This window comes from Tenrec ecaudatus, chromosome 1 (assembly GCF_050624435.1).
Source record: "Tenrec ecaudatus isolate mTenEca1 chromosome 1, mTenEca1.hap1, whole genome shotgun sequence".
NCBI lineage: Eukaryota > Metazoa > Chordata > Mammalia > Afrosoricida > Tenrecidae > Tenrec > Tenrec ecaudatus.
The window spans coordinates 231,992,263-232,006,757 of record NC_134530.1 but is presented as its reverse complement, the minus strand read 5'-3'; the positions used below and the strand labels follow the sequence as shown (position 1 = coordinate 232,006,757).

Here is a 14,495-nt window from a genome sequence, read left to right as displayed (position 1 = left end):
CCTGCTGTAGTCCAAATTCCACAGTTGAGTGGCTTTAACAAACAGAAATTTATTTCTCAAAGTTTAAGAGGTTAGAAGTCCACGTTCAGGGAACCAGCCCTAGGGGATGCTCTCTGGAATCAAATCCTTGTCTCAGTCTCTCTAGCATCCCTCTGGGACTTCCTTGGAGACCTTCATGCACCATCTATCTGTCCCCTATTGGCACCTTCTTCTCTATGCTGTTGGATGAGCATTGGATTGTTAACTCCAAGTTCGGTTGTTCAAATGCACCAGCTGCTCTGTGGGGGAAGATGAGGCCGTGTGCTCCTGTAAAGATTTACAGCCATGGCATAGCCATGGCTATGAGTTGGAATTAAATCAGCTGCGGTTTTTCTCTCTTTCTCTGCATAATAACCTCTTTAGTATCTCAAAAAAGATTGATTAATAACATGCTACACTGATGAACCTCATTAACATAACAAAAAACCCATAGTCCTGATTGGGATTCAATACATTGATATGTTAGGTGACTGGGGTGGGTTTCCCTGTTTTTTGCTTCTCAGGGCTGCAAGAATTCACATGGCAGAAATATTTTTGTAAGTCCAAGTAACTTATGATGCAATGGGAAATTTGGGTAATAAAGCCTCAGAGAGTACACGCTATCCTTGGAAAGTGTGCAAGGCTACATGGGTGGCAGGGAGTGGTGGCAGGGTCGAGTTCGAGATGGCCACTTCTAGGGATTGCGAAAAGAACACTTTGCTCTAACAACCTGGCATTCGGTGATGCTCACCCTCCCAGCACAATCGCTGAAGACAAAATAGGTGCACAAGCAGATGTGGTGAAAAAAGCTCATGGTGCCTTGCTATCAAAAGATACAATGTCTGGTGTCTTAAAGGCTTGAAGGTAAACAAGTGGCCATCTAGCTCAGAAGCAACAAAGTCCACATGGAAGAAGCACACCAGCCTGTGTGATCACAAGGTGTCAAAGGGATCAGGTATCAGGCATCAAAGAATAAAAAGTCACATCATTGTGAATGAGGGGAGTGCAGATTGGGAACCCAAAGCCCATCTGTAGGCAACTGGACATCCCCTTATGGAAGGGTCTCAGGGAGGAGATGAGCCAGTCAGGGTGCAGTGTACCAATGATGAAACATACAACTTTCCTCTAGTTCTTAAGTGCTTCCTCCCCTGCCACTATCATGCTCCCAATTCCACCTTACAAATCTGGCTAGACCAGAGCATGGACACAGGTACAAATAAGATCTGGAAACACAGGAAATCCAGGACAGATAAACCCCTCAGTACCAACAATGAGAGTAGCAATCCAGGAGGGGAAGAGGAAGGTGGGGTAGAAAGGGGGAACCAATCACAAGGATCTACATATAATGCCTCCCTGGGGGATGGACAACGGGAAAATGGGTGAAGGGAGACGTCAGACAGTGCAAGACACGAAAAAACAATCATTTATAAATTATCAAGGGTTCCCGAGGGAGGGAAAAATGAACCAGGAGCTAAGCCAGAGAAGGGAAGCTACTAGAGACAGGGAACAAGAGAAAGAGAAAATCCTGGCCTTTCCTTGGCCTTCACCCCCTCCAGTTTCCCTGCAATGTTTCCTCCTGGTTGAACCTAGCAGAAAACCAGACTGCAGAGCCAGTCCCTGCAAGCCAGAACTGCTCAGGGAAAGGCATGGTCTGGACCCAAGAGCAAGCTCAGCACAAGCCAACATCTCCCTTCTGGCTTCTGCCTACTTCTCTGACTCGGTCTCCTCTGTCTATCACCTCTCTGTAACCCATGCCACCTGCTTATGTTCCACCCTTTGTAATTCCTGTGTCAGTGCCCTCTGCCTGAGGTCCTGGTCAGCACATGGGGACTCCTTTTTTTATCACTTAGGGCTCAAATCAAGATAACGATGATCATGAGGCCGCTCATGAACGTCCAAGATAAATTAACCCCTACCCACTCACAGCTGCCCTGTCATCCTCACCATCCCTATTTCTTTATAGCTCTTATCACTAGATGACATGAGTATGTTCATTTGTTTTTTTCAACAACGATTTGAGTATCTAGTAAAAGGCAGATAAAAGTCCTTAAGATAGAGGAGTGAAAAACCACACAAAAGAGCCCCACCTTCCTAGTTCAACTCAACCACAAATCACTGCCATGCTGACTCATAGTGGCCCCCGTGAGTTTCCGAGACTGCAACTGTTTACAGGAGTAGAAAGCCCAATCTTTCTCCCACAGAGCTGCTGGTCGTTTCAAACGGCGGACCATGAGGGTCGCGGCCCAACACGTGACCACTACACCACCAGAGCTACTTCGGGAAGACTGACAATAATGTCAGCGGAGGCTGATGCTAGGCAGAAAATCCAGCAGGGTAGAAAATGTGCTGCAGTGAGGTTTGCCCTTTTAATAGTTGCTCAGAGAAGGTGTCATTGGTAAGGTGAGACTGGGGGAAAGAATGGGAAGATGTGAAGAAAGGGGTCACATGGCATACCCATCAAAAGAACATTCGGCACAGGGAACAGTCAGAGCCCCATGTGCTAAGCATGTTGATGCTTAGAGAGGGAGGGAGGGCAAGAGGTGTAAGAGGAGGGCTTGGGTGGGGTGGATCCTGTGGGTCCCCTGGGCTATGCTGAGGACTTCACAGAGTTGAAGTGGAGGGGTGACGTGAGCTGTCTTCCGGATCTAGTGCCTCTGTGAGCGAATTGTGACAAGTGGGCAGATTTAGCAAACAAGTTTATTTTCTCGAAGTTTAAACCCACTGCTGTTGAGTTGAGTTGATGTTCTCGTGTCCTGGGGAACCTGCGGGTAGAACAGAGTAGAACTGCCATGTACAATTTCCAAAGTTGTAGATCTTTCCAGAAGCAAACTGCTGCAACTATTGCCCTCTGAGCTGCTGGTGGGTTTGAACTGCTGACTTTTTGGTTAGCAGCTGAGTACTTTAGCCACTGTGCCACCAGGACCCCCTTCTCATGGTTTATGAGGCTAGAAGTCCGAATTCAGGGCAGCAGCTCTAGGGAAAGTCTTTCTCCCTGTATTGGCTCTGTGGGGGGTGGTGCGCGAGGGGGAGATCCTTGGGTCTTTTCAGCTCACGTTCCTTGGAGATCTCCGATGACTTGACATCTCCCTTCCTTCATCTGCGTTTGCTTGCTTGCTCAATCTGCTCCAAAGAGATCAACTCTCCAGCAACGAACAATAACACCAACAATCTGGCCGCAGAGTCCAGTTTTTAATCACTTCATCCTGCTGCTGCTGGTGGACAGCCAAGTGGAGAAGGAGTGGAGCCAATGGGACAGATGAGCCTGGGACTCAGACTAGCGGCTGGAGAGAACACCCTTGGCAATCTGTGGCATGTGGAGGGCAAGTGAGGCAACTGCCTAACCTAGCTCCAAGTGGGCAAAGAGGAGATCAGAAGAGCTGATTTTAGGGAATGCCACCCTGAAGGATTGAGGAGAGGAGGAGAGGCCAGTAGGATGGAGAAAGGGCAGCCAGTGAAACAGGAGGCAAAGAAGGCATGTGTGATGTCCTGGAAACGAGTGGAGAAACGGAGGAAAAAGGATCAACTGTACCAAATGCTGCTGATTGACCCAGACAGAGGAAGACGGGAATGACTGTGATGTGACCGCCCGTAGGTCACCTGTGATCTTCGCAGCCACCGGGCAGTGGAGTGCAGGGGTTGAGAGTCTGAGTGGAGTGTCCTCAGCAGGGAGTGGGAGGGGAGGACTTGGAGACTGCAAATGCAGACGACTCGATCTGTGTGCTGACGGTCTCTCTCAACACTAGCCTGTGAGCACCCCAAGAGCCAGGACGTTGGGGGTACACAAGGAACTCATTCATTTCTTTATCTCCAGTGCCTGGCACACCGCATTTGTTGAATCAACATTGAACATTAGACCAAGCAATATCTCCTTCACTTATCCAAATAAAATAAAACCCAACAAATCAAAACCCAAACCCATTTTATCATTGGCTTCATTCCAACTCATGGCCACCCCGTGTGTGAGCCCACACTTGCCTAGTTTGTTCACATCCACAAAGAACATCCACAAAGAACAAAAGAAAGGTCTGCACTGGATTCCTCTGACTCCTTCCAGCTCTAAAATTCCATGAATCTGTGCCTTGCTCTGTCCAACACACTTGCACAGAGACAGTAATTTAATTAGTTGCTTGGGCAATGGCATGGCTGGAATACGGGTTTCATTTAGACAGGGCACAGATACTTCTTGCGTGCCTATGATATGTTGTCCCATCAACAGGTGTCCCATCAGAGGAGCTGGGGTGAGGAGAGGGGTGCTCAGGAAATGTGATGGGACCCTCCTCCTGCTAAAGTTCCAGGAGGCCCAGGGCGCACCAATGAGGTCGGAGCTGCTGGGCTTGCCACTAAGGAGGAAAGCGGCCCTCCGTGGAGAGAGTTGCACAGCGGCTGCAGCGATAAGAGAGACTGAGAAGCCTTTTCCAAGGCCTCCGCAGCTCCCATCCGCTTCTCCCAGAGGCTGCCAGGGCAGTCACAAACAATAGCACGGGTAGAGAAAGAGGTGGTTTGGGGTCCACCCTGCCGCAGGGCTGTCTGTGCTGAAGAGAGTCTTAAAGGCCAGCCCCATGTTTTCCTTGTGTGAGCTCTTCTGGCTCTCGTGTGGCCCCGGGGGTAGAGCATGCTGAAGGTCGGAGCAGAGGGCTCTGGGCAACACAGACATAGCTCCGAGCTACTGTAGGTTCGGTCCAGACCACTGGAAGAAAGTGACTATTGCAACAAAGCGAGCTCCACCATTTCTCTTTGGATTTCCCCATGCGCACAAAAATCAACACGATCCTATTGAGTCTATCGAGTGCACAATAGTATGGTGAAAAACAGGTGATAGGCTGTGAGAATGACCAAAGCGTGACACAGAGACATCAAGAGAGCACATGCTGTTGGGAAAAGCGGGGCCCAGAGACTCCCGCAACACAGGGTTTGCTACAAATCTTTAATTTGTAAAAGAAAATCTGCAATCCCCAATATCTGCGAGGTTCCCATAGAGCAAAATGCAACAAAGCCAAGCACAATGAAACCAAGCACGATGTGCCCTGGTGTCCTGGGTGACGCCGACAGGGGACTGCTAACCACCAGCCGCTCTGCAGCAAAAAAATGAGGCCTTCGATCCTGTCCTTTAGGGCCGTCATGATGAGTCGAGCTTTGAGTCCATGGTGGTGCGCTCGGTTTGGGGTTAGCCAGAGTCCTGACTCCACATGTCTGCCCCAAGAATACCCGGAAAAGCATGCATTTGTGCAATCCGTGCCTGGATTAAATCACCACTTAGCTGCAACAGGTGCCTGTTTCCCACGTGTAAAATAAGGAAGAAAATGCCCCCACCCTGTTAGAGGTTTCCGCAGTTCCAAGGGCATAATTCCCCATGGAAGAAGCAGTGAGAGACCAGAGGTCAAAGGGTTGGGGTGAGGGTAGGGGTGGAGGTGGGGGTGGCTGTGGTGGGTCTAATGGCAGGATTTAGCTGGCTTTGGAGAAATGTGCACAGCTGTGTAGTGGGTTCCCCTTTCAGCTGCTAACCACAAGGTCAGTAGTTCAAAACTACCAGACCCGATGGGAGAAAGACGAACGTTTTTACTTCCTTAAACAGTTACAATCTCGGAAACCCACCGAAAGCAGATTGGAGTCCGAATCCGTGGATGGCAGGAGGGTTTGTTTGTTTGTTTTTTTGTTTTCAGTTTAGGGAAACTTGCAGGCGTTGCCACTCCAGAACTACAACCCCCAGCAACCCTTTCGCGGCTCCGACGGTGGCTGGGGCGAAGCGCATGCGCCAAGGGCCGCCCCGCCCAGTCTCCGGGACTCAGCGTGAACCGGTGCTCGTCAGCTAGCCGGCCCGTCCGTCCAGGCGCTGGCGCGGCGGCGGAGGTTGCCTCCGCTCCTCCTCCCCGGTGGCCGCAGCAGGCTCAGTGGTGCCGTGGCCCTGGCCAGTGCTATGATCCGGCCGGAGCTCTCCACGTCCTACCAGGAGGTACACGGGGCTGGGGGACCGAAGCAGAGCTTCTCGTGCGGCGGCCCGGGGGTCCGGGCGGTCCAGCGGGTGTGGTGTGAGGCCGGCGCGGTCGCCGGCTGCTGGGAGTTCGTCCCGAGGAGCAGCGGCTGTGCCCGGAGGAGGTGGGGTGGCCGGGCGGCGCTCTCGGCCGAGGGATGGCGCCGCGAAGCCGCGCGCGCCCCGCAAGCAGCAGGTGAAGGCTGGACGCGGGGGCTCCGTCTGCAGCGCGGCGGCCGGAGGGGGAGCCCCGCGCGCTCTGCAACAAGTGGCAGCGCCGGTGCTCGCGCCCGCCCAGCGCTTCGGACTCGGCGGTCAGCCCGAGCCCCAGCCCCAGCCCCGCCACCCCCGCCCGGCCTGCGGCCCCCGCTGGCTGACGGCCCGGATCGCTGCAGCCAGTTTTGCTGGCCGCCTGGCTTTGGAAGAGTGCGCGTTCCCACTCCCCTGCCTGGCTCTCCAGTCCCACCTCCTCCCACCACTTGCCTATCACTTTCTAGCGAGTTCTTTGTCTCTTATCTGCCCAGAGCTACACTCTTTCCCCTCGACCAGCGCTTCCTCCGCGTTTTTCTGCACTCGGTTACTGTCCCCGCTCCCCTGTCAGCCCCCAGTCTTGCTCTTCCTTGGGCCTCCCACCGTGCCCCCCTCACTTGCCAACGGCCTCAGCCCTTCTCCATTTTGTGTCTTTGTTGCTGCCCTAACCCCTGAGCGAGATCCAGCGTTGTTAACCCTCTCCCAGGCTTCCCCACGCCCTCTGCAGATCCAGCTTTAAGGTGACCTAGTAGTTATACATTGGACTGCAATGCATGAGGTCTGCAGTTCGAAACCACCGCCACCCACACGAGCAAGATGAATGTGTTAGAGTCTCGGCAATTCACAGGGGCGGTCCCACCTGTTCCTCTATAGTCGCTATGCGTCAGCATCGACTCGTTGGAAGTGAGTTTTGATCTGTGAGCATTGGGGTCTCACATGACCTGGATGCTGCCTTTGGTCTACCCAGTGGTCAAAGCTTGTTCAGGGCTGTTAACTGTAGCTCCTGCCTCTGTTGCCATCCTCTCAGCTGTCCAGGATCTGGCCACACTGGAAACTCACCATTTAAAAATGTTGTTCTTGCTTTTCCACCTCAGTGCATGAGCTCACACCACTTCTTTACCCCTTCCCAGACGCCGTTGGTTAAACCCAGGGCTGTTGAGTTGATTGCCACTCCATTGGGGTTTCTTAGCTGTAATCTTTACAGAAACAGTCTGCCAGGCCTTTCTGCCGCCCAGCTGCCACGTGGTCATGACTGCCAGTCATAAGGTTCGCAGCCAATGGCTTGTTGCCACCAGGGGACTTCTTGCATTGGTTAAACCACCCCTTTTCCACTGCAGATATTCAAGGACCATCTCAAGTCCCACACGAACCATAAAGACCAGTCTAGCGTTGTCTTCCACCTCACATGAACTTGCTGCTTTCTGTCTTGATCAATAGTTATTGATGTCCATTGGTGCTGTTTGTGGTTATGACTCACATTGAGGCGGGGTGACGTGCACCACTGTGGCTGAGTCTCACAGGAGAAGTTGGAAAGCGGAGCTGAAAATGGATGAGGTTCGCCGTGCTTGTTTTAGTCAGGCCTCAGTGGGAATCTGGCTTGGAGACAGGTCTCTATTTCCCCTTGTATCCCCCTGCTTTCTTTATTCGAAAGGAGGCTGATGGATTTTCACCGGTGTTGTGGGAATGCTGGGAAATGAGATGTGTCGAGTTTTTCACTTATAACGGTGTAGGGATTAGAGCAGGGTGGGTAAATGGGAGGGCTTTGCCATCTGTCAGCTTCTCTCTTCTTCGTCTGTAAAACCAAACTATTAAGTCCCTTTCCCATAGGGTCCTTGAGTGAGAGGGTTAGACGAGCCGTAGAGAGTGTTTAGTTCAGTGCCTCACAAACCAACCAACCAACCACCAAACTCACTGCCAACAAGTTGTTTCCAACTCCTAGTGACCCTAGAACGGGGTAGAACTGCTCCTGCGAGCTTCTGAGATGGGAACTCTTTTTTTTTTTTTTAATAAATCATTTTATTGGGGCTCATTACAACTCATCACAATCCATACATACATCAATTGAGTAAAGCACCCTTCTACATTCATTGCCCTCTACATTCGTTGCCCTCATTCTCAAAATTCGCCTTCCACTTGGGTCCTGGAATCAGCTCATTTTCCTTTCCCCTCCCTCCCCGCTGCCCCTCCCTCCCCGCTGCCCCTCCCTCATAACCCTTAATAATTTATAAATTTTTATTTTATCTTATATTACGATAGGAACTCTTTATGAGAACTCCTCATCTTTCTCCTGAAGAGTAGCGGGGGTGCTGGTGATTTGAACTGCTGACCATGCAGTTAGCTGCCCAAGGTGTAACCACGATGTCACCAGGGCTCCTGGTTCAGGCCTCTCACTGCCATGCAGTCAGTGCTGACTCAGTGACCCCCTGTGGGTTTCCGAGATGGTAACTGTTTCCAGGAGTAGAAAGCCCAGCGTTTCTCTTGTGGAGCTGCTGGTTTTGAACTGCTCACCATGCGGATCACAGCCCAACATGTAACCCCTACACCACCAGGGTTCCTAGCAGGCAGCAATTTCTCAAAGAATGATAGCTCTTGGTACAGCTCTGTGGCTATCTCCGGCTGCAAGGAAGCCTTGAGGCTCGGATCTAGTGGGGCCATGTCTCTCACTCTTTCATTGGGAGCTTGCGTGTCTCCTCACCAAACAGAGCTCCTGAAATTGGCGGCCATCCACTGGCAAGGGTAAGTCAGAGCCAGAGTCGTTTGCTCTGTAAGACCACTCTCACAACAGAAGTCACTGGAAGGGTCCCTGCTCCTAGCTTTCCAAAGGGACTTGTTCAGAACTTCGTCTCTTGCTTTCTCCTGAGAAAGAATGCTGCCCAGGCAGTGGCCTTCAGGGTTCTTGCCTGGATCGTCCTGAGAGCAGATGTTGCTTGGATCCATTTCTTTGCTTTGGGCAAAGAGGTGGACAGAAAACGTGTGTGCCCCTGGCCAGGAGCAGGCAAAGAGGTGGGCTCACTGTGACTTTGAGAACCGTGAGAGGAAAGGAATTGGGAGAAGAGGGTGCTCTCAGCTAGGCTGTACAGGTCCCGAGTGAATGGGTGTCAGAGAGCCCTGGCCATTCCCAGGACTAACATCCTGACACTAGCCGTGTGAGGAGCCTCTAATCGCCTCTCCCTGGAGCCAGCTCTGGGGCAACTTAGCTGTGTACCTGCATCTGAGGCCTGTAGCTCATGGGCCTTCTCCAGCCTCCCACTGCTTTCCCATGGGTTTTCTTTCCTTTGTGGCTCGGAAGGTTTTAAACTGGATTCTATGGGACAGGAGCGGAGGTTTAGCAGAGAAAAGGAAGATGGAAGAATAATAGATGCATCAGCCTTGTTTCAGCCCAAATCTCTTGGAGGTGAATTAAAATACATTCATTTATTTTGTTGTCATTAATGAGACTATGCACAGCAAAACATACAACAGTTTCTAGGTGTACAATTCAGTGACATTGATTACATTCTTAGAGTTGGGAAGCCATTCTTCTCGGAGTTGTTCCTCCCCCATTAACATAAACTCTCTGCTCTGAGGCTCCTATCTAATCTTTCATGGTGCTGTTGTCACTCCCATCCCATACAATAGCGCTTAAAAGCCTGTAATGATCAGGTAGACCTTACTAGTTCAAATAAACTATTGCTTGGTTTTAAGGTCTGTCAGGCGATATTTTTGACGTAGGGCTTAAAGATGGCCCCAGTATAATAGTTCTATCTGTACATCATGGCTCCAGAGAGTCGAGAGTTGATGTGAATCTGAAATTCTGTTAGACATTTCTGCCCACCCGCAACCCCCTTTATTTAGGATTCTTCTCTGCAATCTTAGATCAAAATGTCCAGTAATGGTAGCCCGATGGGCACCACCCAGTTCCGGTCTCATGGCAGCGGTGACCGTTATTCTCTGTTGCTCCAGGTGAATAGGGGCCAATTGTACCGTTGGGTGGCCAGGCTTTTAAGGCAGTGCGCATTGCACTAGCTGTAGAATAGAAGCACTCAACATGTTTTTAGGCTAGTTGGCTGAGCTATTCCGTGAAATCATGATCCCAAACGTGGGAGGTGAAATTTTAGTGAAAATGTCTTGAGCGCTGATGGGAACTAGCCCATCGCTCACTTCACTGATAGCTCTGGGCTTGACCTTGCCGGCCTGCCTTCCCACTTTTATAGAGACTTGATGGATATGAGCACTCCCCTCAACTCTCCTCAGCATTATTCTTTCTCCATTTGAAAGAAAACTGATGAATTTGCCTGCTACCAGGCTGATCATTAGCACCGGCCCTGCACTGGACTGCCTTCTCCATTGGATTCTGCCCTTTGCAGCGAGTCAGTGGACTGTGGCGGCATTTGGAGAGCTCAGGAATGGGCATTATTGTGCCCTCTGCCCTCTGCACACCATGGGTGGCAGTTCTTCTTTGGGAAGGGACTACGGCTAGGGGCTTTGGAGCTCCACCAATATGGAATTGACTCCTAACATCCTCTCTCCAGGCTCTGGGAGATGTCAGCCCTTGTCTGACATCACTCGGCTTTTCTGGGCTTCTGTGTTCTCCTCCATAGAACTGGGAGAGCAGACCTTGAGACGACCACGTGAGAAGCAGCTTCTGCTTTCTTACCCCTTCTAGAAAGACGAAGCGGATGGCGCTGACCTGCTTGTGCCCCTTTGTTTCTCCAGCTGAATGAGGAGTTGGACCAGGTGGTTGAGAACTCTGAGCAAGCAGACGAGCGGGACAAGAAGCCGGTCAAAATTGAGGGTGTCGTGCCAGGTGAGTGGGCGCTGTGCTAGTACAGATGCTGCAGCTGGAGGGCCCCGGAGGGGCCTCTTGCAAACTAGTGCCTTTGGAAAAGAAGGGAGCCCCCCCATGTGCCCTGGTGTCGGATCTCAGGCACTGCCCTAGTTTGAAAGCTATACATATTTAACCAGCCCTAGGACAGGGGAGACTTCCAGGCCAGTGTTTGCTTTTATGTAACCCAGTTTGGGTGTAGCCCTGAGGTCACATCTTTGGAAACTGCAGCAAGGATTTTGGGCCTCCGCTTTTCCCATTTCCTTCCCTAGGAGGCTGCTAGCAGTGGTGCCTCTAATGTCCGGGTCACTTTCCAGAGCCCTGTGGAAGCCCCACCTCCTGGCTCCAGGCCTCTAGCATTGCTGCCCGGCTGGGTAGCAGGTCCATGCTGTCCATTCCGTCATTGGCATCTCGCAGAGCCTCAGCAGCATTCAGCACTGTGAGCCACTTCTTTCTCCTGGATGCGCTCTGGTCCCTTAGCATTGACTCCTCCGAGCACCCCTAGACTCCTGTGCTGCCAGTCACCTTCCAGCTCCTGCCTGTAAAATTTTTTGTCCCCCTTCTCTCTCTTTCCTCCTGGGCAGAACCTTCCAGGACCCTAATGATTCGCTGCCAGCTCATCTCTAGTTTACCAACTCCAGACCTATAGACGCTGTATCCAAGGGGGCTTCAAAAAGTTTGTGGAAAAACTCCATTATCTTTTAATTCCACTTTCCACACACTTTTGAAGCCCCCTTCGAGACTCAGCTCCCAGGTGACTGCACTGCTTGAATATCTCAAAATGCAAACCCAACCCCCTGCAGTCTAGTAGATTCTGACGCATAGCAACCCCATAGGACAGCGTAGCACCGCTTCATAGGGTTTCTGAAACTGGAAACCTCTATCGGAGGTCACAACCTCCTCGTACTCCCACTGAGTGGTTGGTGGGTTTGAACGGCCAGCGTCGCAGGTCGCAGGTAGCAGCCCAGTGTGTAACTCATTGTGCTGCTGGGGATTATTTAGATGTCTCAAAGGTGTCCTAAACTCCTCATGTTCAAGGGTGATCTACGCCCGGCTTGGTCTTTGTGATAGGTTAAATTTTGTCCCTTGGAAAGTTATGTTAAATCTTAACTCTCCTTTACCTGTAAAGCATGACCTCTTTGACGTGACTTAGGTCACTGGGGAGTGTCCTTGTGCGAACAGCCCTCGCCCTGTGACAAGGCCTGGTAGGCATATCCCACCTTCTTTGCTAACTGCGGGGTCAACATGAATCCAGTTCCTACCCGACAGTGGGTCTAGTCATCACCTTCCTCCTCCTCTTTCTTGTTGCCAGGAACTCAGCAGCATTTGCTCATCCTCAGCTGCCTAGAGTAAGAAATCTACAGGGATCACCCACTTCAGACCTGCTGGCTCTTTTTTCTCTCATCCCTAGCCACCCTAGTCCAGAGCAAAGTGCTCTTTCCCCCACCTGGAAGCTCCCCTGCATTCCAAATTACTGCTTTCTCTCACTTTTTACTGTGAATTTGATGAAGCTTTACAGAGCAGATCAAACAAACTTCAACAATTCCTACACCGTTTGACTCAACTCATCCTCTCGATCACTTACCCCATTTCCTCCCTAAGTTTCCTCTTATTTTTAGCTCTCTCAAAGTTGTCCTGGGGTAAACGTCCTTTTGATCCTAAATGGCTGATTATTCTAACTTGAAGGTGAATTCAGCGCCAGACCTGATGGGTAAGAGCCGTAGCTTTAGGGGCTCCCTGTGAACCTTCATTTTCTAGAACCTTAAGTGGCCTGGAAAGTGCCTCTGAGGCTTAGTTGGTGTTAGCCCTCGGTGAGCTCCTGTCCTAGGGCCTCTGATCATTATCTGGCCCTGATAAAATGACATCAGGCCTCAGGAAGCTTAGGCAATATCTGTCTCCAGTTGGTCCTGCTCTCTGCTCATCCCAGCCCTCAGCCTAATACCTGGTGAGTAGTGGTGTGACCAAAGCATTGGTGAGCACTCTCTCTGAGCCAAGGAATGCCTGGAGCTACAGACAAGGAAGTCACCTCTCCTGGAGCCCAGGACCCGAGTTGTGCTTCTGCCAGCCAAACAGAGAGGCAGTGCATTTCTGTTCCGTAAAACCACCCGTTCAGGGGGTTTTGTTTCATCCGTCCTCTTAGGAGGCTCACTCTCTTGACAGCGGCACGGCCAGTTGTCCAGTTGAACCTTGGAGTCACTCTTCATTGCTTCCTCCCCAGCACCGCCCCTGCCCTTCTGACTTTAATGTGAGCCTCCCTCCCTTCCCACAGGGCCTTGTGGTTTTATTCCCCCCTCCCTAGAATTCTTTTCCCTTTGCTACCTAGTTAATGTTTAATCCGTTCTTCAACTTGTCCCTCCCACATGTCTCTACAAAACTCCTTGGGTGGATGATTCCCCACCCTGTACCACTCTGTCATTTGTAGCCTACTTGTTGGTAGGTACCATCAAGTCGGCGCTGACCCATAGCGACCTTATGTACAGCAGAATGGAACACTGCACAATCCAATCCGGCGCCATCCTCACAATGGTTCCTATGCCTGAGCCCATTGATATAGTCACTGTGTCAGTCCGTCTCACCAAGCGGCCTTCTTTTTCACCCCCTCCACTTTGCCAAGCACAATGTCCTTCTCCAGGGACTATTCTCTTGTAATAATATGTCCATAGTTTTTAAGACGAAGAGTCTTGCCAGCCTTGACTCCGAGGCGCACTCTAACCTTCTTCCAATACAGCTCTATCCTTTTAGCTTCCACAGTGCTTTGAATTTTCTTCTCCAGCACCACAATTGAAATGCATCGATTCTGCCGTGATCTTCCTTATTCAGTGGCCACTTGCATCTGCTGCAGTGAAGAGTGCCACGGCTGAGTCAGGCAGCCCTTCGTCCTCACAGCAACACCCAGGCTCTTCAGCACCTGCAGCGGTCTCCTGCAGCAGATTTCCCTAACGCGAAAGCTCTCTTCTTCTCCTCATTGCTGCTTCCATGAGCAACTTGACAACTTCAACCCTTTCTTCATTAATCTTACTGCTACCTATTGGCCCTGTTGTGAGGATGTTGGTCTTCCTTACATTGAGCTGTAGTCCACACTGAAGGCTGCAGTCCTTGGTCTCAATCAGCAAGTGCTTCAGTTCCACCTCACTTTCAGCAAGGTGGTGTTATCTGCGTACTTCAGGATGCTCATAAGCCTTCCTCCAATCCTGATGCCACTCTCTTCATACAATCCAGCCTATACACGAGTCCTTTGCAGCTGTCGCTGGCCCCGCATATTTGTATGTGACTCTTTGACTCGTGTATGTCAGCTCCCTGGGAGCAGGGGCCAGCCTTTGCTCCCTCCGTAGCCTGCCATACGGAGGAATGACTGAAAGGGTGAATAGAACCCCAGCCTGACTTTTTGGGTAGATTGGAGGCAGACAGCTTTTGCTTCTCTTGACTGCTATGTTTGTGGTAGAAGGGACAAGGGACAGACAATTCTATAATTGAGCTACATCCTTAGTTAGAGAAAACTTTGTCGAAGGAAAGAGCCTGGAAGGGAAGTGTACTGACTGCTGCCTCTACCAGGCACTGTCTTACCTGCGCCCCACTGAATTCTCAGGACAATCCTGTGAAGAGTTCTTCTGACTTGTACAGTTGAGAACTCGAGGCTTGAGGAGGTGAGGAAAACATAGAATCTCAAAGAGCTTG

The 14,495-nt window shown here is 51.0% G+C and overlaps 1 protein-coding gene across 1 annotated transcript in view; it reads left to right on the top strand.

Annotated features, from left to right (window-relative positions):
* The first annotated feature begins 5,799 nt into the window (after window positions 1-5,799).
* The window catches only part of PACC1 (proton activated chloride channel 1), a 30,090-nt gene continuing 21,394 nt past the window's right edge, over window positions 5,800-14,495 (top strand). The window contains exons 1-2 of the mRNA XM_075530102.1: window positions 5,800-5,968; window positions 10,712-10,802. Of these exons, the coding sequence (XP_075386217.1) occupies window positions 5,933-5,968; window positions 10,712-10,802 (127 nt within the window). The 5' untranslated portion in view covers window positions 5,800-5,932. The remainder of the gene's footprint in view (window positions 5,969-10,711; window positions 10,803-14,495) is intronic.